The sequence below is a fragment of the Salmo salar genome, chromosome 10 (genome assembly GCF_965601325.2).
Source record: "Salmo salar chromosome 10, fSalSal1, whole genome shotgun sequence".
Lineage (NCBI taxonomy): Eukaryota > Metazoa > Chordata > Actinopteri > Salmoniformes > Salmonidae > Salmo > Salmo salar.
The window spans coordinates 23,366,485-23,393,384 of NC_138300.1; the positions used below are offsets into that span (position 1 = coordinate 23,366,485).

Genomic DNA, 26,900 nt, shown 5'->3' on the forward strand with positions numbered 1-26,900 from the left:
TTCATTTTGTCTGCAGTGTGTATTAAAAGTCTACATTCACTTTTTTTTATTTAGATGTGTTATAAAGAAGCCTGTCAGGTCTGAAATGCTGCTTACTTTTTTGATAGATTTAAATTAATCTGATGATATATTGTGGAGCCTGTTTTCACTCTCCTCCCACTTGTCATAGAAGTGGTAGACCTAGTTAGTAGTATGGTCTGATGCTATTCTCCTATTAGTCATCAGCCACATCCTACATATTGATGACATTTGGTTTATCAGTAACTTTTTAATTCCCCTATGCCACAAACAACCAAGTGATGTGATTGGTTGTCGAGGAGTTGGCATGTGTGTATGTTTTTTTGTGTGTAACTTGTGTTAACTGTGGCTTGTTGCCATTGCTGGAGCGAGTTTGTTCATTCCGTCTATGACTTACAGAAGGGTCTTATGCTCATCAAGCCGGTATGCTCTCTCACATACTCTGAACTTCCTTTATTGCTTTTGATTTTGAGTTGTAGGTTTCTGGGTTATTGTTCAAGTCAGGGGATCTTCACTCTGCTCTCCAAATGTCTGAGATATAGGTGAGTCTATTGCTGCCTCTCATAATTCCTATGTTTACTGCATGTACAGTGTATTGTATCTGTTTTCTATTTTATCTCTGAGTGTACGCACTCTTTAAATCTAGTGCATTTGTCATTTTTGCCTTGCACAATCAATTTTATGGTGCGCTAAGCCTTTTCAACTTCCACCTCCGCAAGTGCTGGCCTTTGCAAATGAACCAAGCTGTTTTTTGACATTTGAATGTGACCTTTTGAATTGTAATCATATGTTCCCAGTGTTGCTTTTTCAATTAGTGTCATAATAACCATGTCTCTATGTCATGAGCAGTAACAAGACTATGCCCGCTGAGGAATTACTGTGGACTAAGGTAATATATTGTGGGGCAAAACAAAAAGTTTGTCTTTCATCTCAAAGTCTGGGTTGTTGGAGGAAGTCACCAGGTTGTTTTGTGGCTTTATCCAATTTAAGCTCAAATGAACTTGTTTTTACAGCGTATTACAGTATGAGCAGCTAGCCATGGAGTTCTGCTCTGCCTTGGATGAGTGGGTGGCATGTTTTAGTTACTCTACTTAGATAATAGGTGATTCAGTAAATTATTTGGTCATCCATGTTAACATGCTCTCCTAAATAAAGGTACATTTTTATTTTATTTTTACAAAACAAATCACATGATTGGATACAAAGCCTAACCTAAAAGCATTAGTTGTTGTTTGTGTACTGTAATGGAGGTCACTGTGGAATAATTGCATGAATACATATCTAACTCGGCCCATGCACAGTGTGTTGTGAGTATGTTGGCCATTCTAATTATTTTTGAAAAAGCCTGTTAATTCAAATTTTTGAAAGTTTATATTAGGCCCACTGGCTTTCTAATCTACAGCATCTTCAGAAAGTATTCACACCCCTTGAATTATTCTACATTTTGTTGTACTACAGCCTGAATTTAAAGGCCTACACTGGCCTACACACAAAACCCCATAATGTCAAAGTGGAAATATGTTTTTTCAAAATGTTTAGACTAATAAGTTGCATGGACTCACTCTGTGTGCAATAATAGTGTTTAACATGGTTTTTGAATTACTACCATATCTCTGTACCCCACACATACAACTATCTGTAAGGTCTCTTAATCAAGCAGTGCATTTCAAACACAGATTCAACCACAAAGACCAGGGAGGTTTTCCAATGCCTCGCAAAGAAGGTCACCTATTGGTAGATGGTTAAAAATAAAAAAAAGCAGACATTGAATATCCCTTTGAGTTATGAATTACAATTTGGATGGTGTATCAATACACCCAGTCACTACAAAGATACAGGCATTCTTTCTAACTCAGTTGCCGGAGAAGAAGGAAACTGCTCAGGGATTTCACCATGCGGCCAATGGTGACTTTAAAACAGTCTCAGAGTTGAATGGCTGTGAGTGTAGTTACTCCACAATACTAACCTAATTGACAGAGTGAAAAGAAGGAAGCCTGTACAGTATAAAAAATATTCCAAAACATGCATCCTGTTTGCAATAAGGCACTAAAGTAATATTTCAAAAAATGATGGCAAAGCAATTAACTTTTTGCCCTGAATACTACGTTTTATGGTTGGGGCAAATCCAATACAACACATTACTAAGTACCACCCTTCATATTTTCAAGCATAGTGGTGGCTACATCATGTTATGGGTATGCTTGTAATCGTTAAGGACTGGGGAGTTTTACAGGGTAAAAAAGAAATGGAATGGAGCTAAGGACAGGCAAAATCCTAAAGGAAAACCTGGTTCAGTCTGCTTTCCATCAGACACTGGGAGATGAATTCACCTTTCAGCAGAACAATAACCTAAAACACAAGGCCAAACCTACACTGGAGTTGCTTACCAAGAAGACAGTAAATGTTCCTGAGTGGCTGAGTTACAGTTTTGACCTAATTCTACTTGAAAATCTATTGCAAGCCTTGACAATTTTTGTCTAGCAATGATCAACAACCAATTTCACAGAGCTTGATACCTTTTTTAAATAATGGGCAAATGTTGCACAATCCAGGTGTGGAAAGCTCTTAGAGACTTACCTCGAAAGACTCACAGCTGTAATCAGTGCCAAAGGTGCTTCTACAAAGTATAGACTCAGGGGTGTGAATACTTAAGTGTGTGAGATATTTCTGTATTTAATTTTCAATAAATGTGCAAACATTTCTAAAAACATAATTTCACTTTGTCATTATGGGGTATTGCGTGTAGATGGGTAAGAAAAAACATATTTAATGCATTTTGACTTCAGGCTGTAACACAACAAAATGTAGAATATGTCAAGGGGTATGAATACTTTATGAAGTCACTGTATCACTTGAGCTGAGTAGTGCAGTGTTCCAGAGCAGAATGGCTTCAGATTTATGATTGTATTTCACTCTATTAATATTCTAAGTCCACTTCCTGTGTGTCTGATAATATGACCTTGGGTTTGATTATCTGCTGCATGACAAAATATTTTTCCCAGAAAGGTGAGCAGAACAAATCCCTGCTTAACCCACTTTGTTGTGGCTTTCTGAGATGACTCTTCCCCCTTCTGTGGTAATGTGAAAGTGAGAGAATGAGAGAGGACTACACTCTTAGAAAAAAAGGGTTCCAAAAGGGTTCTTCGGTTGTCCCCATAGGAGAACCCTTTTTGGTTTCAGGTAAAAACCCTCTGTGGAAAGGGTCCTACATGGAACCCAAAAGGGTTCTACCTGGAGTCCAAAACGGTTCTACCTGGAACCTAAAACTGTTCTTCAAAGGGTTCTCCTATGGGGACAGCCGAAGAACCAGTTTAGGTTCTAGATAGCACGTTTCTTTCTAAGAGTTTAGAGTGGGGAGCTAAAAGGTCTGATCTCCTTCAGTAGGCGCCTTTAGAAGACGGTGGATAGATCTCGAGAGAAGGGTGGGTAAGGGGGAGACATGGGGAGAGAGGTCACACAGATGGGACGGGCTGGGATTGTTACTGGGAGTAATTCTCAGTAGAAATGTATTGTTAGCTTTGTTAGTTTTTGCCTGTTTCATGACAAATGCAATCAATATGTGTGCATTTGGACATCGGATGTTACATTCTACCATTATTGGACATGAGTCACATGCCGTGACCATATTTCCCCATCACACCGAATGATTTGAACTCATAGACCCCTTTCTGTGTTTGCAAACATTGCAGCATGAGGGCGATGTGCGCAAGTTGGTGTCAGAACAAGGGGGAGTTCTTATAGAACGCCAGCAAAAAAAAGCATTTCATACTACTTTTGTCCTGCATAATGTCCTGCTTAATATAATGTTTGTCATCATCGCAAATCAACTGCATTATACTTAAAAAACACTTCAACTTCAACCAGTAAAATGTCTCTTTGGCTAGCTTTTGCTACAACCTACAGTATATCAATGAGAGTTAGCATTTTAGCTAACAACTGCTGCATCCAAAATAGGTATTTTGCAAAGAACACATCCAAATATAATCTTAGCGACTATTCAAGCAAGAATCAAAACATCATTGTAAGCATATTATGAGAACCCAAAAAAGTAATTTTGTTTAGAAGTAATACAAACGTAAATCTAGGCTGTTTGTCACGGCTGTTTGAAGGAGCGGACCAAGGTGCAGCGTGTTGCAATACACTAAATAGCTGAATATACAACAACAACAACAACAACAACAACAAACTGTGCCGCAGAGTGAAACAAACACTACTCAAAAGATAATAACCCACAAAACAGGAAGAAAAAACCGAGGATCAGCTGCCTCCAATTGGAGATTAACCCAAACAATTGGAGATTAACCCAAACAACCCCAACATAGAAATAGAAAAACTAGAACTTAAACATAGAAATAGAAAACATAGAAAAACACAAAACACCCCCGTCACGCCCTGACCTACTCTACTATAGAAAATTACATCTTACTAGGGTCAGGACGTGACAATGTTGAATGGGCGATGGCTTTCTTATTGTCGCCAGCAGTCGCGTGCATCTGTGCTTGACGTCAGTGTGTTGTGTACTGGAAAAGGGTCTATATAGTCAATCTGAATATGAATTGTTTTCATATTCTATAGCAAAAATAAATTGATTCATTCATTACAATTTTACATATGCTAGTTAGAAAATAAGTTAATTTCATCTACTTTATTGTTGACAGGTGCACATTCATCATTATTGCTTTTTCCTTATTATTGACTTAGGTGCAGTGCCAAACCATTTGCTAAATTATTATTTCCTTTAGTAGTTATGGATTAAGTACAAACCTTTGTATTCTATATACTGTAGGGAGATGGGTGGTGAACACTTACAGTACACACACCAACCACACAGCAGAGGAGAGTACTTCCTGTTATTTGTTGCCTGTGACAGAGGATGCAGTTTGGACGCGATATTGGGGACATTGACGTCAACACCAAAGGAAAATTGGGTTTTCTAACGTCACAGCACCCCATATTGCACAATACTAATAAATGAGTTTCCCTTGAGGTGTTACTCTCTCACATTCGAAACAATAAAAGATTGTCAAAGAGTTCATGTTCCTCAGTCAAGTCCCAGCTCTCAGTCATCATCATCATCCCATTATGAAATCAGAAGTGTAGAGAGCAGAGAGATAGGACATTTCAGGTATAGTGGGCTTTTCTCAAATGTTTTACATCTCTACAACCACTGATAATTTATTGCATTTTGTCAAAGTCGCAGCTGCTTTGTCTTAATATACTGGCAGCACAATTCAGTCCCATAAATGTGAAATATTGATGTTAATGTATAGTAGCTAAAATATGATGTGTATTGACTCTCTTCACTAAATAATTAATTGATGGTCTTTGTTAAAAATGGCAGCAGGCATGCATGCTTTGCTTTTGCAGTAATTGCCTACGGTATGTCTTATGGTGGGAAGCTCTGTCTTTCTGTCATTGCCACATGCAGGGACAATATAATGTGTAAATGGTGTCTGTGCTCTGCATGTAGATGCTGACTGTGTGAACGAATGAACGTGCGTGCATGTGTGTGAATGCTTGTGTGTGTGCGGTAGGAGGGAGGGTCAGGCAGATGTGTGATAGCTAATGCTGTCTGAGAGCAGCTGGGCAGGGCGAATAGACAAGCAATAACACAATGACATCACCCAGAGAGAGAGAGAGAGAGAGAGAGAGAGAGAGAGTGGGGGAGCGTGCGAGCGAGCCAGAGAAAGGGAGAAGGCTGGAGCAGGCCAGCTCAGATGCAGAGAGGCTGGTGAGTGAAATGAGCCTGTGTGAGTGGGAGAGGACCATACAGCACTCACTCAACAGGGGATACAGCTATTTCCGGAAGATTTTGCAGATTTTTTCCCTCTCTTCCATTGCACCTCTCCCCCTCCCCCTTTCCCCTTCCCCTCACCCTCTGTCAGCCCCTCTCAGCCTCTGCTTCAGGCTGCTCCTCCGGGCATGCTACTTAAGCCAAAGTATGGCCGCTTTCGCAACGACTCTGTGACCTCCTCCGACGACCTGATGCAGAGCTTAGCTATGAGCGGCAAAGTGGTGGCCACCCCGGTGGTCCTCTCCTCCGCCCCCAGCCTGCCACTTCCCCCCCTGCCTCCTCTGGAGTCCATCCCCCGGTCCTCCTCTGCAGCCCCTGCTCTGGCCGACTCCCCCTGCCTGGACGGGGAGCAGGACGCCACCACCACTTTCTGCATGCTCATCCCCAGGATGCCTCAGTGGAAGTTCTCTAACTCACTGCTCAGTAGGAGCCCCTCCAACTCCAACTCCAGCAAGGACTCGGGCAAGGCTGCAGCCCCCTCATCGCAGGGCTCGCACAGCCCCAGTGGAACTTCTGCCCCCAATGGTCCTGTGGCCAGTCTGGCTTCTGTTTTGAACTCCTGTGACCCTGTGTGTGTCAACCCCTGTTCTCTACAGGCCATCAGCAGGCAGAGATCTGCAGCGGGCTCAGCCAGTCCAGGTGGCCACGCCGCAGGGGCTGCAGAGTGCACAGGGAGCCCCGGGGGCCACAGCGGATCCAGGGCGGGGATGAACCGCAGGACAAGGGTGGAGGGCATGTGGCTGGGAGGGGAGGACTTCAACCAGAAGGGCAGCTTCATCCACAAGCCCTCCCAGGGCTGGCTGCACCCAGACAAGAAGATCACAGGCCCTGGGGCTTCCTACATAGTCAGGGTGAGTAACCATACATGCAGCCCCTCTACAGCTTTGTGCATTACCCAAATGTTGTTATCGATCAGCATACATTTGAGCATTTCTGCATTGCATTTTTTAAGGGTCGTCTTCCATCCAGTTAAATACTGTATCTATCAGCGATAATTTTACAGCTTGTTGATGGTTTCCACCCAGAGTTCATGTTATGTTGTTCACAAACAAACCTGTCGAATAGTGAATCATTTAAATCCCCTCAGTAAAGCTTTAATAAGACAAAACTGTCAGAAGATATCCTGTTTGCAGTTAACATTTGGGACGTCTCATTCCTTAGAAACAACATCAACGTTAAGATGATTCACCACCCTAAAGGTGTCTCTTGGATATAATTGGACATTAAAATGTCAGGCAGTGTGTTATGAACCCAATGGGTCGAGGATGAGGAGGAATACATGATTTCATCCAGATTGATGGCTCTCTCTGCTTTGTTTGCTGTGGTGTGGTGGGGAGACTGCGTCAGCCTACAGGCTTCAGGGTGGGTGGGAGGGAGGAAATAAACAGAATGGAATCATAAATAGAACAACACATATTGCATGTGGTGAATGAAAGATACGTGTGTGTGTGTGGTGTGTGTGTGTGTGTGTGTGTGTGTGTGTGCGAGTGTGCTAGTTTGCGAGTGTGTGTGCGAGTGTGTGTGTGAGTGAGTGGCATGTTTCTTGATCTTAGTTTGATTGTTTCCACCTAAGTGAAATATTGGATGTCATATCATTTTGGACAGACATACATACAATACATAAAGTCTTAATCAGTGACAATGGTAATGATCTTTTTACAAATCCTGATGGTAGTGGATACTTTAGGTGTTATCACACATTTGGTCAAACCACACTTACCCCTCAAAGCCTGGTTCCTCTCTAGGTTTCTTCTTAGGTTCCGGCCATTCTAGGGAGTTTTTCCTAGCCACTGTGCTTCTACATCTGCATTGCTTGCTGTTTGGGGTTTAAGGCTGGGTTTCTGTACAGCACTTTGTGACATCAGCTAATGTAAGAAGGGCTTTATAAATACATTTTCTTGAAATTTGACTTACAAATAGAAGTATATCTGAGAAATATAGAAAACAAATGATAATATTGTCCAATGAAATTAGTGAGTAAGATGTAATTTCCTAGTCTAAGCCCGTGATTCTGGCTCACAATGGGTTACATCCAAGGCAGACTGTTTGACGTCAATGTCAATGATCTCCCCTCAGCAATCCCCTCTGCCCCTTCGCTCTTCCCATCCCCCCTCCTCTACTCCCCCCAGTCTCAACATGGCTCTTTATTAGCACAGTCTAGGCCCAAGCACGCTTTCTAATTACATCACACAGGCACCATTCATTCCTATACTCCATTACATTTAATCACAGTCGTTTGTATCCCACGTGGTAGGGAAGAACTAGGGTGACATAGCAGGGTCCATCTGCATTAACACTGAGGAGTAGTAGTAGCAGACAGCATAGAGAGAACACTCAGCCAGGGGCTTCCCTCAGCTCTAACCGTGCTTTCCTCACATTAACGCCTCTGACTCTGCCATGCCTAATATAGTCCGCAGCTAAACATACTACACTGAGAGGAAACACCAGAGAGCATTACAGGAAGTATTATGGTTGTGCCCTGCACCAGTTTTCATTAGCAGTTTGCTCTAGCCTAATCCGTTATAATAATATTTAAATGGCCCCTGCAGCAAGACAGGCAGATAAGATGTGTGTATATAAGGGACGTTGTGTCTTTTCATCCTCTCTATATAATGTGGTGTGCAGGGAGGAGCACCAGTGAATCTATTACTGTCTGTATGACAGCAGATTTATGCTGCTCTCTGCTTTTCTCTCTGTCATCATGACATACACCACGTGGCCAAAAGTGTGTGGATACCCCTTGAAATTAGTGGATTCCGCTATTTCAGCCACACACATTGCTGACAGGTGTATAAAATCGAGCACACAGCCATGCAATCTCCAAAGGAAAACATTGGCAGTAGAATGGGCCGTACCGAAGAGCTCAGTGACTTTCAATATGGCACCATCATAGGATTCCATATTTCCAACAAATCAGTCAATCAAGTTTCTGTCCTGCTAGAGCTGCCCCGGTCAACTGTAAGTGCTGTTATTGTAATGTCTAGGAGCAGCAACGGCTCAAGCGTTGGCTGGAGTGGTGTAAAGCTCACTGCCATTGGACTCTGGAGCAGTGGAAGCTCATTCTCTGGAGTGATGAATCACGCCTCACCATCTGGCAGGCCAACGGACGAATCTGGGTTTAGTGGATGCCAAGAGAATGCCTGAATGCATTGTGCAAACTGTAAAGTTTGGTGGAGGTGGAATAATGGTCTGGGGCTGTTTTTCAGGGTTTTGGCTAGGCCCCTTAGTTCCAGTGAAGGGAAATCTTAATGATACAGCATACAATGACATTTTAGATGATTCTGTGCCTCCAACTTTGTGGCAATAGTTTGGGGAAGGCCCTTTCCTGTTTCAGCATGACAATACCCCCATGCACAAAGCGAGGTCCATACAGAAATGGTTTGTCGAGATCAATGTGGAAGAAAATTACTGGCCTGCACAGAGCCCTTATCTCAACCCCATCGAACACCTTTGGGATAAATTGCAACTCCGACTGCGAGCCAGGCCTAAGCACCCAACATCAGTGCCCGACCTCACTAATGCTCTTGTGGCTGAATGGAAGCAAGTCCCCGCAGCAATGTTCCAACATCTAGTGGAAAGCCTTCCCAGAAGAGTGGAGGCTGTTATAGCAGCAAAGGGGGGACCAACTCCATATTAATGCTCATGATTTTGGAATGAGATGTTCGACGAGCAGGTGTCCATATACTTACCATGTAGTGTGTATCTTCTTTTCTGCACATTTCCACCTAGTCACTTCCTTTCTTGCATCGCGGCCAGCCAACCATCCGGGCAAGTTAAACCAGCATTCGTGGTGTGGCGGCCCTGCATCTGCCACTTCAAGAGCCAAGCCACTGCAATGCAGACTTCCTGACCTGGCAAACCGCAACTTGGTTCAACTGACAGGTAGCGACAGTACAGTATACCTTTTCCACTGAGCAACATGAGCCCCTTGCCAGTCTCTCCCTGCTGGCCCCTACTTCTATCTGGAGAGCCGAGCAGCAGCAGCAGAGATATTAGATAATAAACTTTGGCTGGAGACGTGAACAGGATGTTCTCTGTTGCAGTGATAGTGGGGCCAGATTAGCCCCAGTAATATGATAGATATCCTTCGTTGATGTTCACTTCCTTGAAGGCAAGGCAGTGGCTGAGATGGCGTCTCTTTCAGAGAAGAAAGGCACATTTTCGCCATTTCTCTGGAATGTTTCTTGGAAACGCTGCATCACTGGTTCCAGGAAGGGAGTATTAGAGATTCTGCCGGGGGGCGGAAGGAAAGTTGAGAGCTCGATGGGACAGTGTATCGTGCGGAAGAGAGTGTGACAATGAAGGCATTGAGAGAGAGAAGGAGAGGGAAAGAGAGGGAGAAGAAGAAGACTGTCTGACTGATGGAAGACTTCCCCAGTCTCCTAATCTGGTTAGGGTGCTCATTTAGCTCTCAGGCAGAGGAGTTAGCCTGATTATTTCTCTCCCTGTCTCTGGCAGCAGCCAGCCACAACAACATATCCAGACAACAAACTAAGAAGACATTGATTGAGCTTGAGTCTAATGAGGATGCATGGACATGAATGATAGGAGCTTAGTAGACGCTCTACACCTTTGAAAGTAAAGGCGACTACCCTACAGTATACATATCCTATCTCAGTGGATGCTGGTGGGAGGAGCTAAATGAGGACTCCGTTGTGGCCTATTTAAACATAGTCTAATTTGGCCTATGCCTATGATGTTTAAATGACCTCGATACTGATATGGTTCAGTAACGTGGCACATTTAATGTCCTAGTATACTTAGCATACGTATCTTGTATAATAGTATTTTTGGTGTAGTAGGAGTTGATGGGAGTCCCCTCTCCCAGAGCACTTTGCCTGGTCCCCAGTGACACACACACACACACACACACACACACACACAGCTCCTCTGGGGCCTCTGCAGCTACAGTACCCTGAATACACTGGCTTCTCAGTGTTGCTAATCTAGTCATGGAGACATTATTACCACCTTAATCTGGCCATCACTCCGCCACTCACACTGCCCGCAAATGACTGGGCCTTTAGTACTATGGTATAAATGATTGTCATACATGTTATGTGTTAACCATTCTGGAAATACATGTTACACGGTGTGTGATACATGCTATTGCCGTAGTACCGCGTATCAGTGAAAAAGGCTGCCATGACAGTTCCAGTCTCATGACCTAAAGTGCTTTAATTGGATTGAGAAAAATGATCTATAGAATAATACATCTGGTTGGAAATCTATCATGTAATAAAGTATTTTTCTATCTTTTCTATCTTTGCAGTACATGGGCTGTATTGAGGTGTTAAAGTCGATGCGATCGCTAGACTTCAACACTCGGACCCAGGTGACGAGGTAAGTGAGGGTTGATTCTGCCCTGCTAGTGATGAGTCAGTAGAACCCGATCTGATTAGAAGGATAAGGTACACAGAAGAGTCACAGTGATACCAAATCAGGTAGAAATTCACAGGCACGCCAGTCCTGCTTTTCACTGTAATGATATTACTAGCAAGGCCCAGAATATTGTGTATCTGGTAAACATCATTTTGACTAAGCTATTGATGCATGTAAATGGCACATGTGAGCCTTTGCTGTGTGTTTGTGTGACTGTGTGCATGTTTACATGTGTGTTTATTTGTGTACGTGTACACATGTGATGCTGGTGGTACGAAGGTGGCCAGGCGGGTGAACATATAAACATGAAAATAGCTCCGTATGAGAAAGCAAATTGGGATAAGGTGGTGGTTCGTTTGGGGACGCTGCAGTCCCCCCTGGTGGAGGTTCTTGTGACCAAGGTTATTATAGTTTTGTGTTTTTTATATTCGTTTTTATTTCTATTAGTTTTAAGATTTGTATTTGAAATTCTATTTAGTTTAAATTATTTTTCAGATCTACTTTACTAGTTGTTTAAGTTGTATATATTACGTTTTTATATTATTTTGTTTCAGTTTTTGTTTTAGTGTTGGGGACAGAAAGTATCCTGTGTGGGAGGCTAGGAACCATTTACGTGTTGTATATACAGTACCAGTCAAAAGTTTGGACACACCTACTCATTCAAGGGTTTTTCTTTATTTGTACCATTTTCTACATTGTAGAATAATAGAGAAGACATCAAAACTATGAAATAACACATATGGAATCATGAGGTAACCAAAAAAGTGTTAAACAAATAAAAATATATTTTATAATTTAGATTCTTCAAAGTAGCCACCCTTTGCCTTGATGACAGCTTTGCACACTCTTGTTTATTTTTTTTATGGGGGGAGGGATGTTACTTCTTGCCACTGTCGGGCAGAAATGCATAAGGTGAGGGGTCAAATCAAAGGATAGGTTAGGTTTAAAGGTAGACTTACAGAAGCGAGATGACGTAGATGTGGGAAGTAAACAGTAGTAGTGAGTCAATTTCCATAACAACCAGGAGCGTTGAAGTGCAAAGCTAAACTTCTCAGCTGTTTTGGTCCCGTAGCTACCACGTTGTAGCAGGGTGAAGAATCCGTGCACATGCGCAGATAGTCTGTTTGACTGTGTGAGAGCAAAGTTTTGCATGGTGCTCATCTCAATGGGTGTGTTCGATCAGATCACTTTTGTCAAGTCGCCTTTCATTCTGGAGATAAAAACTGTCCGACTGGCTCCTACATGTAGACTGCATGAACTTTACAAAAATCATGTGATCAAAGGTCATTAAGTTTAGACTGCAGAAGACTGCAAGTTTTTGCAGTTGCTCTTTACCAACTTCATCCTGCAGCCATCGCCTGCATTGTGGGAGGCTCTATTGCCAACGAATCATTAGGGTGTTTCAGTTTAACCCACGTGAACAGGAACCAATTTGCCGTGATTTATGTGTACAGTGGATATACAAATAAATGTGATATTTGAGGCTTTGTCTCACTAATTGATTGTACAATGTGTACACACATCATATTATATTATGATTTCAGTTTGTGAGTGTGTGATATGAGGGTTAGAAACGACCTGTACGCTCTCATTGGCTGGCCCTGGCTTCAAACTCGTCGCAAAACCCACTGGCTCCAGGTCATCTACAAGTCTTTGTTAGGTAAAGCCCCGCCTTATCTCAGCTCACTGGTCACCATAGCAGCACCCACCCATAGCACGTGCTCCAGCAGGTATATCTCACTGGTCACCCCCAAAGCCAATTCTTCCTTTGGCTGCCTTTCCTTCCAGTTCTTTGCTGCCAATGACTGGAACAAACTGCAAAAATCACTGAAGCTGATATCTCCCTCACTAGCTTTAAGCACCAGCTGTCAGAGCAGCTCACAGATCACTGCACCTGTACATAGCCCATCTCTAAATAGCCCAGCCAACTACCTCATCCCCATACTGTATTTATTTATTTATCTTGCTCCTTTGCACCCCAGTATCTCTACTTGCACATTCATATATGCATATATATACACTGCTCAAAAAAATAAAGGGAACACTTAAACAACACAATGTAACTCCAAGTCAATCACACTTCTGTGAAATCAAACTGTCCACTTAGGAAGCAACACTGATTGACAATAAATTTCACATGCTGTTGTGCAAATGGAATAGACAACAGGTGGAAATTATAGGCAATTAGCAAGACACCCCCAATAAAGGAGTGGTTCTGCAGGTGGGGACCACAGACCACTTCTCAGTTCCTATGCTTCCTGGCTGATGTTTTGGTCACTTTTGAATGCTGGCGGTGCTTTCACTCTAGTGGTAGCATGAGACGGAGTCAACAACCCACACAAGTGGCTCAGGTAGTGCAGCTCATCCAGGATGGCACATCAATGCGAGCTGTGGCAAGAAGGTTTGCTGTGTCTGTCAGCGTAGTGTCCAGAGCATGGAGGCGCTACCAGGAGACAGGCCAGTACATCAGGAGACGTGGAGGAGGCCGTAGGAGGGCAACAACCCAGCAGCAGGACCGCTACCTCCGACCTTTGTGCAAGGAGGAGCAGGAGGAGCACTGCCAGAGCCCTGCAAAATGACCTCCAGCAGGCCACAAATGTGCATGTGTCTGCTCAAACGGTCAGAAACAGACTCCATGAGGGTGGTATGAGTGCCTGACGTCCACAGGTGGGGGTTGTGCTTACAGCCCAACACCGTGCAGGACGTTTGGCATTTGCCAGAGAACACCAAGATTGGCAAATTCGCCACTGGCGCCCTGTGCTCTTCACAGATGAAAGCAGGTTCACACTGAGCACGTGACAGAGTCTGGAGACGCCGTGGAGAACGTTCTGCTGCCTGCAACATCCTCCAGCATGACCGGGTTTGGCGGTGGGTCAGTCATGGTGTGGGGTGGCATTTCTTTGGGGGACCGCACAGCCCTCCATGTGCTCGCCAGAGGTAGCCTGACTGCCATTAGGTACCGAGATGAGATCCACAGACCCCTTGTGAGACCATATGCTGGTGCGGTTGGCCCTGGGTTCCTCCTAATGCAAGTCAATGCTAGACCTCATGTGGCTGGAGTGTGTCAGCAGTTCCTGCAAGAGGAAGGCATTGATGCTATGGACTGGCCCGCCCGTTCCCCAGACCTGAATCCAATTGAGCACATCTGGGACATCATGTCTCGCTCCATCCACCAACGCCACGTTGCACCACAGACTGTCCAGGAGTTGGCGGATGCTTTAGTCCAGGTCTGGGAGGAGATCCCTCAGGAGACCATCCGCCACCTCATCAGCAGCATGCCCAGGCGTTGTAGGGAGGTCATACAGGCACGTGGAGGCCACACACTACTGAGCCTCATTTTGACTTGTTTTAAGGACATTACATCAAAGTTGGATCAGCCTGTAGTGTGGTTTTCCACTTTAATTTTGAGTGTGACTCCAAATCCAGACCTCCATGGGTTGATAAATTGGATTTCCATTGATTATTTTTGTGTGATTTTGTTGTCAGCACATTCAACTATGTAAAGAAAAATGTATTTAATAAGATTATTTATTTCATTCAGATCTAGGATGTGTTGTTTAAGTGTTCCCTTTATTTTTTTGAGCAGTATATATTCTGCACATCTACCATTCCAGTGTTTAATTGCTATATTGTAATTACTTCGCCACCATGGCCTATTTATTGCCTTACCTCCCTTATCCTACCTCATTTGCACATACTGTATATAGACTGTTTCTACTGTATTATTGACTGTATGTTAGTTTATTCCATGTGTAACTCTGTGTTGTTGTATGTGTCGAACTGCTTTGCTTTATCTTGGCCAGGTCGCAGTTGCAAATGAGAACTTCTACTCAACTTGCCTACCTGGTTAAGTAAAGGTGAAATAAAAAAGATATAAATAAATAAAAAAAATACATGTTTACTTCGCCATAATAAAGAACACATTTTATTAACAAAGGCAACACTGCCATGTTGATCTGAGCCTTGCTGTTGGAAAATTACATGCTGACCAGACCGCGCGTGTGTCCATGTGCGCCATCGCACGCATTTTGACGCGATCAGACACGATCGCACGCACACCAGACGCGATCAGGACATGCAGGTTGAAATATCAAAACGAACTCTGAACCAACTATACTAATTTGGGGACAGGTCAAAAAGCATAAAATATTTATGTCAATTTAGCTAGCTAGCTAGCTGTTGCTAGCTAATTTGTCCTCGGATATAAACATTGGGTTGTTATTTTACCTGAAACGCACAAGGTCCTCTACTCCAACAATTAATCCACAGATAAAAAGGTTTTAAAAAATCATTTCTAGTAATCTCTCCTCCTTCAGGCTTCTTCTTCTTTGGACTTTATATGGCGGTTGGCAACCAACTTTAAGGTGAATTACCACAACTGACTGGACTGGAGTGTGGACCTCAGTTCATCTATCAAACATCTATGTGGGTATATGCTTCTAAAAACCAATGAGGAGATGGGAGAGGCGGGACCTGCAGGGCGTCAATTGTCACAAAGAGAACTAAATTATATTTTAGCACCTGGCTACGCAGCCGCTCGTTGACGTGCACCAGCAGTGTGGGTGCAATGATTGAATAACATGTATGTATATATTTATTTTGCAACGCTCGCGCACACGACACCAGACGTGTAGTCAGCATGTAGTTTCCGGTTTTTATCTGTCGCAGATGAACCACCCCTGACTTCATTCCTCTACTGTCGTTTGCAGTTTGTTGCTTTCGCTTTACCATTCAAACGTCCCCGATATCTGCGGTGCAGCTCATAACAACGTCATCTCGCTGTCTACTTTTAAATTAGAAAGTCAATGCCAATGTGATCCGCCAGATTCAGGTTTGAAAACTCCATAAAAAAATTAATTTAATTTAAAAAAAAAATTAAATTCCTGCCCCCCAAAAACCTACAACTGAACATAATTTATGATGGTTTAATTTTATTTTAATTTCAGTTTTTGTTTACTTGCTTGTGACCCTGCTATTTTGGTCTGAGCAGAGGTTAAAAAATACCCTCAGAGGTGGTGATGCTACATTGTGTGTAATCTTGAACACCAGACCGATCTTTCCCTCCTCCATGATCGATTGCCAGTAATCTGAGCGCCCCCCCCCCCCCCCCCCCCCCACACACACACACACGGTTTAAGTGCAGGGGGAGAGGCAGAAATTGAGTGATGGAGAGATCTATTATTGATGATGTTCGCTAATGACTGTTGAGAGCTGAGCTGCAGTGGTCCACGCGGACACTCCCCTGCCTGCCTGCTGGAATATGCATGTAGGAGACAACAAGGAATAGGGAGAAGAGCAGAGATTGAAAATGTATGTATTTATGACAGTGTTATGGCAAGATCTATGAAATAATGAATTTAACAGTGTTCCATTTGAATAACTTAGTAGCATAATAAGAAGTTCAATATTGCCATTTCTTTCAGAATGACATCTGTTTACATTATACTGTTATTGTTTAAGGATGTTGAAGAAGAGATTGGGGATGTCTCCATTTTACCGTGCATTCCGGATTAATTCATTTAATTGAATTACATTTAGTTGAGGTTTCCTGTTCCGCTTCTATTTGGTTTTTCCTGTTGTGTCTTTTCTGGAGTCACTTGTTATTTATCAGAGTAAGAAAGAGCCTGACATTCCCCATGACACATCTTCAAAGACTGACTGGAGAACACTGATTATCAGTCGGTCCAGCATGAGTCTGGAGGTCTTCTTTGACAGGTGTCAAAGTGTGATGGTTTTGGGCCAATATTCTACAAACCCACATGAAAAAATACTATATTATACTATGGTATAAATACTATAGTGTTCACTGTAGTGTTTTTTCCTGTTAAGTCCACAAAAACACTACAGTGAATACTGTAATATTCACTGTAGTATACTGTAGTATGCACAGTTAACTATAGTATAAATAATGTAGTAAAAGAAAACTGTAATATATACTAAAGTATTCATGTAGTGTTTTTGCAGATTCTAGTACACTGTAGTATTTACTGTATTGTTTTTCAGAATGTACTATACTATTGTATTTACTGTAGTGTTTTTGCGGACTGTAGTATACTGTAGTTATTTTGAAGACATTACTGTAGTATTTACTATTGTGTTTTTGTTTGGTTATCTTTGATTATCATAGAAGTGGGGGATTTCTCCTTCAGGAAACTTACTGGAGAAATACTAAAAGAGCACATTTTCCATAACCTGTACGACTGGGGTCTGAACAGATAGTTCAGAGCTTCTGCGCTTTTCCATAACCTGTAGGGAACACAATAAATGGTCTATACTTGGCATGTAGGTTTCTCACTTATGGATGGCACAAATTGCAATATGGGTGAGGGGAATGGGCAGGGTATATGTCAATTAAATCCTATAATATTTACTATAGTTGCGGACTGTAATGTTTTTGCGGACATTACTGTAGTATTTACTACAGTGTTTTTTTAAAACTGATAATACTGTAGTGTTTACTATAGTATTCTACAACATTCTATAGTAAGTAAGTACTACAAATGATCGAGGGATACTACAATGTGTAGTATAGTATTCTACAGTACACTACTGTTTACTATATCATTCTTTAGTAAGTACTGTAGTATTCTATAGTAAACTGTAGTATTATTTTTATGTGGGATGGGACTGTACTTGGCCAGGAAAGATACTGCAAACAAACACTCACGTCCATTATCCATGTGTAAAGGACGTCACGCTGCTTGTTTAGCGAGTACCACTTCCTTCTGATTCGTCTCACACGAGGCACAAACCCAGGACCTCTGCGTTGCTAGCACACATGACAGCCCTCCTGAAGCATCTTACTAGTCGCACCACATGAAAAGCTAGATATTTGGTAGTGCAAGTGGGGACACTTCAGGCTGAAGAGTAAGTTTCACACATTGCATGCACTAATATTCTCCCAGGCGGCGAGTTGAGTCTCTTTGAGAAGTCCTTTACTGGAGACGGCCGCTCCTGCTTTTTAAATATTTACGAGTCAATTGATAGGGGCCGGGTCCTTGACTCTGGCAGCCAGCCGCACCTGTCCCCTCTGTCCCCTGACAGACCCTGTGTTCCGGCTAACTCTGCCACCACACAAGGGGATATCATCAGACATCATCCCTCATAAGTCCCCAATGCTCCCCATGCTCACAGCCTAATGACATAGAATACACTGCAGTAGTACACCACACGCTTCTGATTGGAAACAAAATGGAGAGGAAAATGAATGCAAATCAAATAGAGCCTGATGAGCACATAAATCATCAGACCAAGACATTACGCTGTTACTTTCAATCATGCTGAGATACTTGTGTTCCTTACCCTAATAGAATTTACTGGGGAGAATTTGTTTATGTGAACTCAGCTAAATGTGATTATGATATTAAGTGTTCCTGTTAGCCGTGTGTAACCTGAGATTAGACGTCTGCTGTCCTGCTTTATTCTGAGGGCCCCTGTGTCCTTTGAACTGAGATGGATTGGTGACTCCTGACCTCTGACCATGGCCTGAGGCTGAGGGAAGGGCCACTGACCTGCTCTTTTTATAGTTTATGCAACTACTTTACCCGTACGCTGTCTATAGGATGATGATGATGATGGAGTACAGTTAGACTTTTCAACCTTTTCCCATGTAGCTGCTTGAAGCTGAATTCCAAATTGACCCCTGGCCTCTATCATCTAGGCACTTTAGTTGATCTGAAAGGATTGGCTAGATGTATCCAATATGGCAAGATGCCCTTCTAGCCTATCAAAGGGCAAGATGGAACTATTACCATGATGCTCAGATTTGCTGTTTGTAAAGGGTATGGTTTAGGGGAGATTTGGGATTCATTATGGGGGTAACTGTCTGTGTGTTGTCATTCTGACCCCTCCACCTCTCCTCTCCCCCTCTCCACCCACCCAGGGAGGCCATCAACAGACTGTGTGAAGCTGTGCCTGGGGGTAAAGGGGCCTGGAGGAGGAAGGTGCGTGAACGTATTTTGATGCAACACTAGTTAAATTGTGTATGTGGGTGTGTGTGTGTGATGCTAAGCCCAGGCTCTGTGCTCATGTCCTGTAGAACATTAACAAGGCCCTGCAGTCCATCATGGGGAAGAGTAACCTGCGCTTCGCTGGTATGAGCATCGCTGTCAACATCTCTATAGAGGGTCTCAGCTTGCTCATCCCCACCACACGACAGGTTGGAGATCTCTTCAACTAATGCAACACAAACAATACATTTCAATCTTTAGAATCCTGTTGTCCTAACAGGATAGCTGAATTGTAGATTATTTGATGTGATGAAGGATGGATATAAAAGCTGCACCTCCCTCTCTTCCTCTTTCATAGGTGATAGCACACCATCCCATGCAGTCCATCTCCTTTGCCTCTGGGGGAGACACGGTGAGAGTTTGCAGCATAAGTGCACTTTGTGCTTTGCTTTCTCTGTCTGTTTGTTGACATGGGCCGCTTGGCAGACTGCATGTCTGACTTGGTTGCTTTTGACCGCTTTCCAATCCCATGACTTCATGATCAATACGGCCTCTAATGCAATTATATCCTAATTCATCAGAGTTTATTGAGGTTTTTCCCTCTGTTGCAGGACACGCCCGATTATGTTGCTTATGTGGCCAAAGATCCAGTCAATCAGAGAGGTATCTCCTTACACACTATTCAGTTTACTATTGTATTTCATAAACAGAAACAAAGCTATGCAGTTTTTTCCTGGCATTAAACGCATTAGGATTTGCTGGCATTATGGTTTACTAATGCTTGTTTAACTTAAAGATATAGGCTTTTCAATTTTTTTCTTGAAAATATAAGTTGTTATTCTCACAGTGGCGTTGCGGCACTCATATCCTCTATGTTCTCTTCAGCATGCCATATCCTGGAGTGTTGTGACGGTTTAGCTCAGAATGTCATCAGCACCATCGGGCAGGCCTTCGAACTGCAGTTTAAACAGTACCTCCACAGCCCTCCCAAAGCCATCCCCACCATGGAAAGGTGAGACAGGGCCACTGCAGTGAATCTGGGATGATGACACGCGCTCAACTCAATATGAAACTCAAATATTTTAGCTCAGTCACTTGCTAGAAATGTGATGTGCTCAGATTTCAATCCATCGAAATCAAAACTGTTATTTAAACCGGAGTGTCACCAGGTAGACAGGAGAATTGTAACGTACCTGCTCTGCTCTGGTTTCAAATGTATCTCCTGCTACCAACAATAGAAACATTCAACTCTAGTGTTTAACGTTATCGAATGTGGAGGAGGTATCTGATCCCTTGCCTTGTCATATTTGGGAATTAAATTACCTCTATTCTAACCGTGTCACCTCAGGAACATCAAGACAGAAGACTCGGCGTGGGGAGATGACGAGGACTCGTTGGAGCACGACTACTACAACAGCATCCCTGGGAAGGTGCCTCCTTTTGGGGGAGTGGTGGACTCAAGGCTGAAGCCTTGTACGGCCTTGCTGGGCCACGTCCACAGCCAACCAGAGAGCAAGGCAGTGCAGGTGATTCCCTAGCCTCCAGCCTCACCACCAAACCCTTTGATATAGTATTTCTGGACACATGACTTATGACCTTGCCTGGCTTTTCAACATAAAGTCTCAGAGAAGAGAGAGAACTGTGAGCATACAGTAGCAGGGAACCCAATAACTGTCTTGTAGATGTGCCTGCTACATAATTACAAGAGATTGATATCACTCGAGATAGAAACCAGGCCTCTGGGTTAGCTAATTGGTGAGAGGAAAGTCTTGCTCATACCCTGCAGCCTATACTGAGGATTCAAACATATGGTGTCTGTAGAAGTGGAACTATTTATTACCCGGTGGTCTGAAGAGTCTAATGCTAATGTGAGTTTTGGGCATCTGTTTTTAGATGGGTTCTCCGTCCAGGAGAGACACAGCTTCCTGCCCTTCAGGTCAGCTGTGCTACGAGCTTCACTGGGATACTGAAAACAACAGCAGCTCAGGTGAGACACTATGTACCGTAATTTCCAGACTATAAGCCGCAACTTTTTTCCACGCTTTGAACCTCGCGGCTTAAACAATGACGCGGCTAATATATGGATTTTTCCCGCTTTCAATTTTTTTTTTCAAAAAATAAAAAAACATTCTGTGACGTGCTCAGGTCTTTGGCGGCATGAAGCTTTCATTAGACCAATGAAATTGCCGAATGGGTTAAGGTCAAACAACTTTTTTGTTTACTGTTTAGATTAAATCGAGTGCTCTCAAACTTCCCATCATTCTGATTACGGTAGTCATTTTACGTTAAAGCCTATTTATTTTTGTTACAAGCCGTGTTTCGTTAAAGCCTATTTATTTTTGTTACAAGCCGTGTTTCGTTAAAGCCTATGTAAAGTTCATTTGTTTCAATGTACCGGTAGGCACCTGCGGCTTATAGACATGTGCGGCTTATTTATGTTCAAAATAATATATATTTTTTAATTCAGTGGGTGCGGCTTATAATATTCAGGTGCACTCAATAGTCCGGAAATTACGGTAGTCTGATATGGTACTACAGGTCACAATACTGCAAGTCACAGATATTACAATGTTTGTGGATACTTTATTTTTTAAGTAAGAATATTGCAGAGAGTGTGTAAGTAGCTATGTATTAGTAAACTGAGTTGTGATTGACAGGTCTGACATCAGATGGTTACCAGCGAGCAGATGGCCAGCCTCCGGGGAGCAGGGACTATGAGGAGCACCTATATGTGAACACCCAGAGTCTGGAGGGATTGGAGCAGGGAGCAGAGGGCCACAGGGGGGACTGGGGGCCAGACAGCCCCATGAAAGACATCTTTGACATGAGTGAGTCTCATCAACATCTATCCATCCACTGAACACAGCCACTGACACAATAGAGATATTATTATTCAAGATGAAGGGAGTATCTGGGAAATAGGGTTGGCATGTATGGATGATGTCATTCATGTTACAGGTTCCACGTGTGTGCCATGCATGTGTTCTCACTTTTCCTGGTTCTCTGCAGGACCCTTTGAGGATGCTCTAAAGATGCACGAGGCTGGTGGTGTCGGTGGTAACGGTGGGGTGTGTGTTTTGAAGGACCAGTGGCCCAGCCCGCCCCGACGTCGTGCCCCTGTCGCCCCTACAGAGGAGCAGCTCCGGCGGGAGGCCTGGTACCACGGTCGTATGAGCCGCCGTGATGCTGAGAAACTGTTGGTCCGAGACGGGGACTTCCTGGTACGAGACAGTGCCACCAACCCAGGCCAGTATGTCCTGACGGGCATGCATTGTGGTCTGCCCAAACACCTGCTACTGGTGGACCCAGAGGGAGTGGTGAGTGATAATCACCTCACATTTTACAACAGTCACCTATTGACATCAATGCATGACTAAGTGAAAATTCTACTTAAGTGAAAATTAGGATTTGCCCCATAGAGTATATATTTTATATGGAAATGGTGTCAGCCACTTAGCTATAGCCTAGCATTAGCATTGTTGAGTGCAAAATAATAGTATCAGAAGCATTCTTGTTAGCATCCTTAAATATGTGGTGACCTGCTAACATCTGTTAGCCCACTCCTCCTCGTCACTGTCAGGTACGCACCAAAGACATGCTGTTTGAGAGCATTAGTCACCTGATCAGCTACCACCTGAAGAACGAGCTGCCCATCGTGGCGGCCGAGAGCGAGCTGCACCTCAAACAGGTGGTCCAGAGGAAACAGTGACCCAGCCAGCCACAGAGGGGATGACTTTCTGAAATGGTAAGAGACAGCAATGACAGCCCAAAGTGATTGTGCTCAGCACTGCCTAGTTCTAGATTAAAATGACAGTCTTGTGATAACCTTTGTTTCAGTGTGGGCAGATTATTGATACATGATACTGTATTAATAAAGTTTATGTTCTAGATTTTTGTCTTCTATTGGTCTAGTTCTCTAATATGTGTTTGAGTGATATCCTTTGAAAGTTTTCCAATTTTGCCTGTTTCACCAGGAGTCAGAGGTGTGTCCATGTAAGCCCAAGGGAGGAAAATCTTCACTGCCATATCCATATCCCCAGAATCAGAGCGCTCACTGGGGTAGGAGGACACAGGCGAGTCCCTCTGCCCAGGACACAGGGGCATCGCTACAGTACTTGGCTTCCTCCCGCAGTGCCCACAACTGTCCACCATTTCCACCTGAACTCTCAGCATGCAGTCATTAAGCTAACAAACACCTGGATGCCTCAGAACAGGAGGTAACAGACCAGACAATCACAAGGATGGAATTCTAGGTCAGAGGTCACAGATGGTCCAAGGTCAGATGACATCATCACAGTGAGAAACAGTAGTTGTTCCATAGGAAATCATTATTTTCGAGTGCATGATGATGTTGCACCTCATACTGAATCTCAAACTGCTGTAGTCATGCACAGTCCCAGAATGATTTGGGTTCCCTGTGTCTTTCACTGAACAAATGTGAACATTCATAGACAAAAAACATTGTAAATGATATGTAAGAAACTCCTGGCAGAAAAAGATCACTCAATTGTTTCATCAGAATGCAGTTCTTTGCTCCTCAGACATTGGGATGCTTTAATGGACTTTTATATACTGTTCATCTGCAGCAGTAGCAACTGCACCTTCATGAGATTTATTCATATGTAATCTCAGGACCAAATTCTGCAGGCTTTAAATATCTGATAGCATATACTTTAGAGATAAAGTACTAACCAGACACAAACCTAGAACATGTGTCTGTCCCTCTGTCCCCTCAATATCCACAAGACTACATAACACAAAATACATGGGCAGAACTCTGAATATCAATGTGATTGTTCAATTATAACCACATACTTGTCAAAGTGTTTGTATCGGACAGTCATAGCTCGTCATTGAATACCTACCCGAGTTGTGTATTATCAAGCCTACTGTATGAAGAGAGCACTGGTCAGAGCCTGTACTCTCAGAAGGCAGACTACATTACAACAAATGACTCAGTGTATATATAATGAACATCTCCTCAGTTCAGTTCAGTGCCTTAATTGTCCATGTGTTTCATATCTTTCCTCTCAAATCGCTTGTAAAGTGTCATAAATTCTACATCTACCACCGAAGAAAGTCAGTAGTGTGGAATGTATGTATGCCCTGAGCGCAAATTACACATTTTCTTGCCATGCCAAACCATACTTTAATCAATGGATAGAGTGGACTGAAAGAAATCATCCATTTTTATTGTGAAACTTCTATAAGCTGCTGATTAATGGGGGGGAGGGGATACTGTATACTGTAGCACCTCCCACTGTGTGTTCTGATTGGTTGTCCTATTATGTGCTTCCTGTTCTATTGTACGAGTCCTCCAATCAATAATCTTTGCGGGCATGGGCCCTAACTGATTTGATCAGGATTCTGTGTTAATGGCAACATGTTTGATCAATAGATAGGGGATCCTTTGGTCTCTGCTGTGTCTTTGTCTCAAAGGGGAAAGACAGAGGACATGGCTTTCTGTGATGTTAGTATACTTTATGCAACTTTTCTAAAATTACCCCTTTGCTTTCTCAGGGCTGTCTTGTATCTACTCGTCTTTGAACTAAATGCATTTTTTGCAATAAAATATGTCAATATTAAGGTTATTCAAATGTGCCTGATTTAGGGCTGACCTCAATCAGTCAACTGGTTGATGTTTTGTCGTTAGGCTGTTGGTCAGATATATACAGTCCATTCGGGAAAGTATTCAAACCCCTTGACTTTTTCCACATTGTGCTACGTTACAGCCTTATTCAAAAATGTATTAAATCGTCGCCCCCCCCACCCTCATCAATCTGAACACAATACCCCATAATGACAAAGCAAAACAGTGTTTTAGAAATTTTGCAAATGTATAAAAAATACATAACTGAAATATCACATTTACATAAGTATTCAGACCCTTTACTCAGTACTTTGTTAAAGCACATTTGGCAACAATGAAAGCCTAGAGTCTTCTTGGGTATGACGCTACAAGCTTGGCACACCTGAATTTGGGGAGTTTCTCCCATTCTTCTCTGCAGATCCTCTCAAGCTCTGTCAGGTTGGATGGGGAGCATCGCAGTGCAGGTATTTTCAGGTCTCTCCAGAGATGTTCGAACAGGTTCAAGTTCGTGCTCTGGCTGGGCCATTTAAAGACATTCAGTGACTTGTCCTGAAGCCACTCCTGCGTTGTCTTGGCTGTGTGCTTAGGGTTGTTGTCCTTCTGGAAGGTGAACCTTCGCCCAGTCTGAGGGCCTGAGCGCTCTGGAGCAGGTTTTTATCAAGGATCTCTGTACTTTGCTCCGTTCATCTTTCCCTCGATCCTGACTAGTCTCCCAGTCCCTGTCACTGAAAAACATCCCCACAGCATGATGCTGCCACCACCATGCTTCACTGTAGGGATGGCCTTTCTCATGGTCTGAGAGTCCTTTATGTGCCTTTTGGCAAACTCCAAGCGGGCTGTCATGTGCCTTTCACTGAGGAGTGGCTTCCGTCTGACCACTTTACCATAAAGGCCTGATTGGTAGAGTGCTGCAGAGACGGTTGTCCTTCTGGTAGGTACTCCCATCTCCCCAGAGGAACCCTGGAGCTCTGTTAGAGTGACCATCGGGTTCTTGGTCACCTCCCTGACCAAGGCCCTTCTCCCCCGATTGCTCAGTTTGGCCTGGCGGCCACCTCTAGGAAGAGTCTTGGTGGTTCCAAACTTCTTCCATTTAAGAATGATGGAGGCCACTGTGTTCTTGGGGACCTTCAATACTGCAGAAATGTTTTGATACCCTTCCCCAGATCTGTGCCTTGACACAATCCTGTCTCGGAGCTCTACAGACAATTCCTTCAATCTCATGACTTGGTTTTTGCTCTGACATGCACTGTCAACTGTGGGACCTTATGTAGACAGATGTGTGCCTTTCCAAATCATGTCCAATCAATTGAATTTACCTCAGGTGGACTCCCATCAAGTTGTAGAAACATCTCAAGGAGGGTCAATGGAAACAGGATGCACCTGAGCTCAAATTCAAGTCTCATAGCAAAGGGTCTGAATACTTATGTAAATAAGGTATTTCTGTTTTTTTGTTTTATAGATTTGCAAAACTTTCTAACAACCTGTTTTTGCTTTGTCATTATGGGGTATTGTGTGTAGATTGATGAGGAAAATGTTTTATTTAATCAATTTTAGAATAAGGATGTAACTTAGCCTCCAGAGGAATGCAGAGGCCGAATCGAGCTCTATACCGCATAGACATGCGCCTCCCACATTTTGTAACAATGCAGAGGGGTCTGTATATCTCCGCATTGACATGCTTAGTTGATGGTAGGTGGGAGAGGTACATACTGTATAAACACAAACTCACTTCCTTGACAACAGCTCTGCACTACTCCGCAAAGCGCAAGAAGTATGAATGCCCTGATTTCTGCGAAGGCCATTCTTGCCCTGACTTCTGCTGAGGCCATATCCGTAAATGCCGTAAATGCTGCATGGCCAATACGCCCAGATGCACAATGCACTTCTCACTCCAGAATGCGCTCTCTCTTGCCAATTTGTGCACATTCATCCTTTCATAACTTAATTGTGTGAATTATTTGCATTTCATTGTTATTGTATATCAATTCCCCATTACATATATCACCAGTAGGCCATTTACTATTAATTCCCATAATGTCTAATCTACATTTGTTACTTTGGTTACGGTCATTTTTTTATGCATTCAATATTATTATTCCAATCTTCCTGTTCTCATTCTCGGAGTGGACACATTGTTTGCAGAGTGCACAACCTATGCTACACTTGT

The 26,900-nt window shown here is 43.2% G+C and overlaps 1 protein-coding gene across 4 annotated transcripts; it reads left to right on the plus strand.

The window, feature by feature from the left end:
- The first annotated feature begins 311 nt into the window (after positions 1-311).
- LOC106613792 (SHC-transforming protein 2) lies at positions 312-24,729 on the plus strand. Of its 4 annotated transcripts, none has more exons than XM_082956812.1 (14): positions 312-560; positions 6,409-6,663; positions 11,085-11,155; positions 19,077-19,137; positions 19,233-19,352; positions 19,502-19,555; positions 19,755-19,806; positions 20,029-20,155; positions 20,492-20,669; positions 21,037-21,130; positions 21,801-21,971; positions 22,153-22,460; positions 22,700-22,888; positions 23,118-24,729. In XM_082956812.1, exons 2-13 carry the CDS (start codon positions 6,520-6,522, stop codon positions 22,850-22,852), a joined length of 1,533 nt encoding a protein of 510 aa, XP_082812938.1. In that variant the 5' UTR covers positions 312-560; positions 6,409-6,519; the 3' UTR covers positions 22,853-22,888; positions 23,118-24,729. The 4 variants fall into 4 exon arrangements, with proteins under 4 accessions (XP_082812938.1, XP_082812939.1, XP_082812937.1 ...); XM_082956813.1 differs by lacking the exon at positions 312-560 and adding an exon at positions 4,675-5,143; XM_082956811.1 differs by lacking the exon at positions 312-560 and having other exon boundaries at positions 5,174-6,663.
- Positions 24,730-26,900: the final 2,171 nt, after the last annotated feature.

Bases quoted from the DNA above. Each gene is read 5' to 3' on its own strand.
- LOC106613792 (XM_082956811.1), top strand. From the start codon at position 5,941: ATGCTACTTAAGCCAAAGTATGGCCGCTTTCGCAACGACTCTGTGACC. The intron at 19,138-19,232 runs GTGCGTGAACGT...CATGTCCTGTAG, and splicing joins AAGGGGCCTGGAGGAGGAAG to AACATTAACAAGGCCCTGCA. The intron at 21,131-21,800 runs GTGAGACACTAT...TGTGATTGACAG, and splicing joins TGAAAACAACAGCAGCTCAG to GTCTGACATCAGATGGTTAC.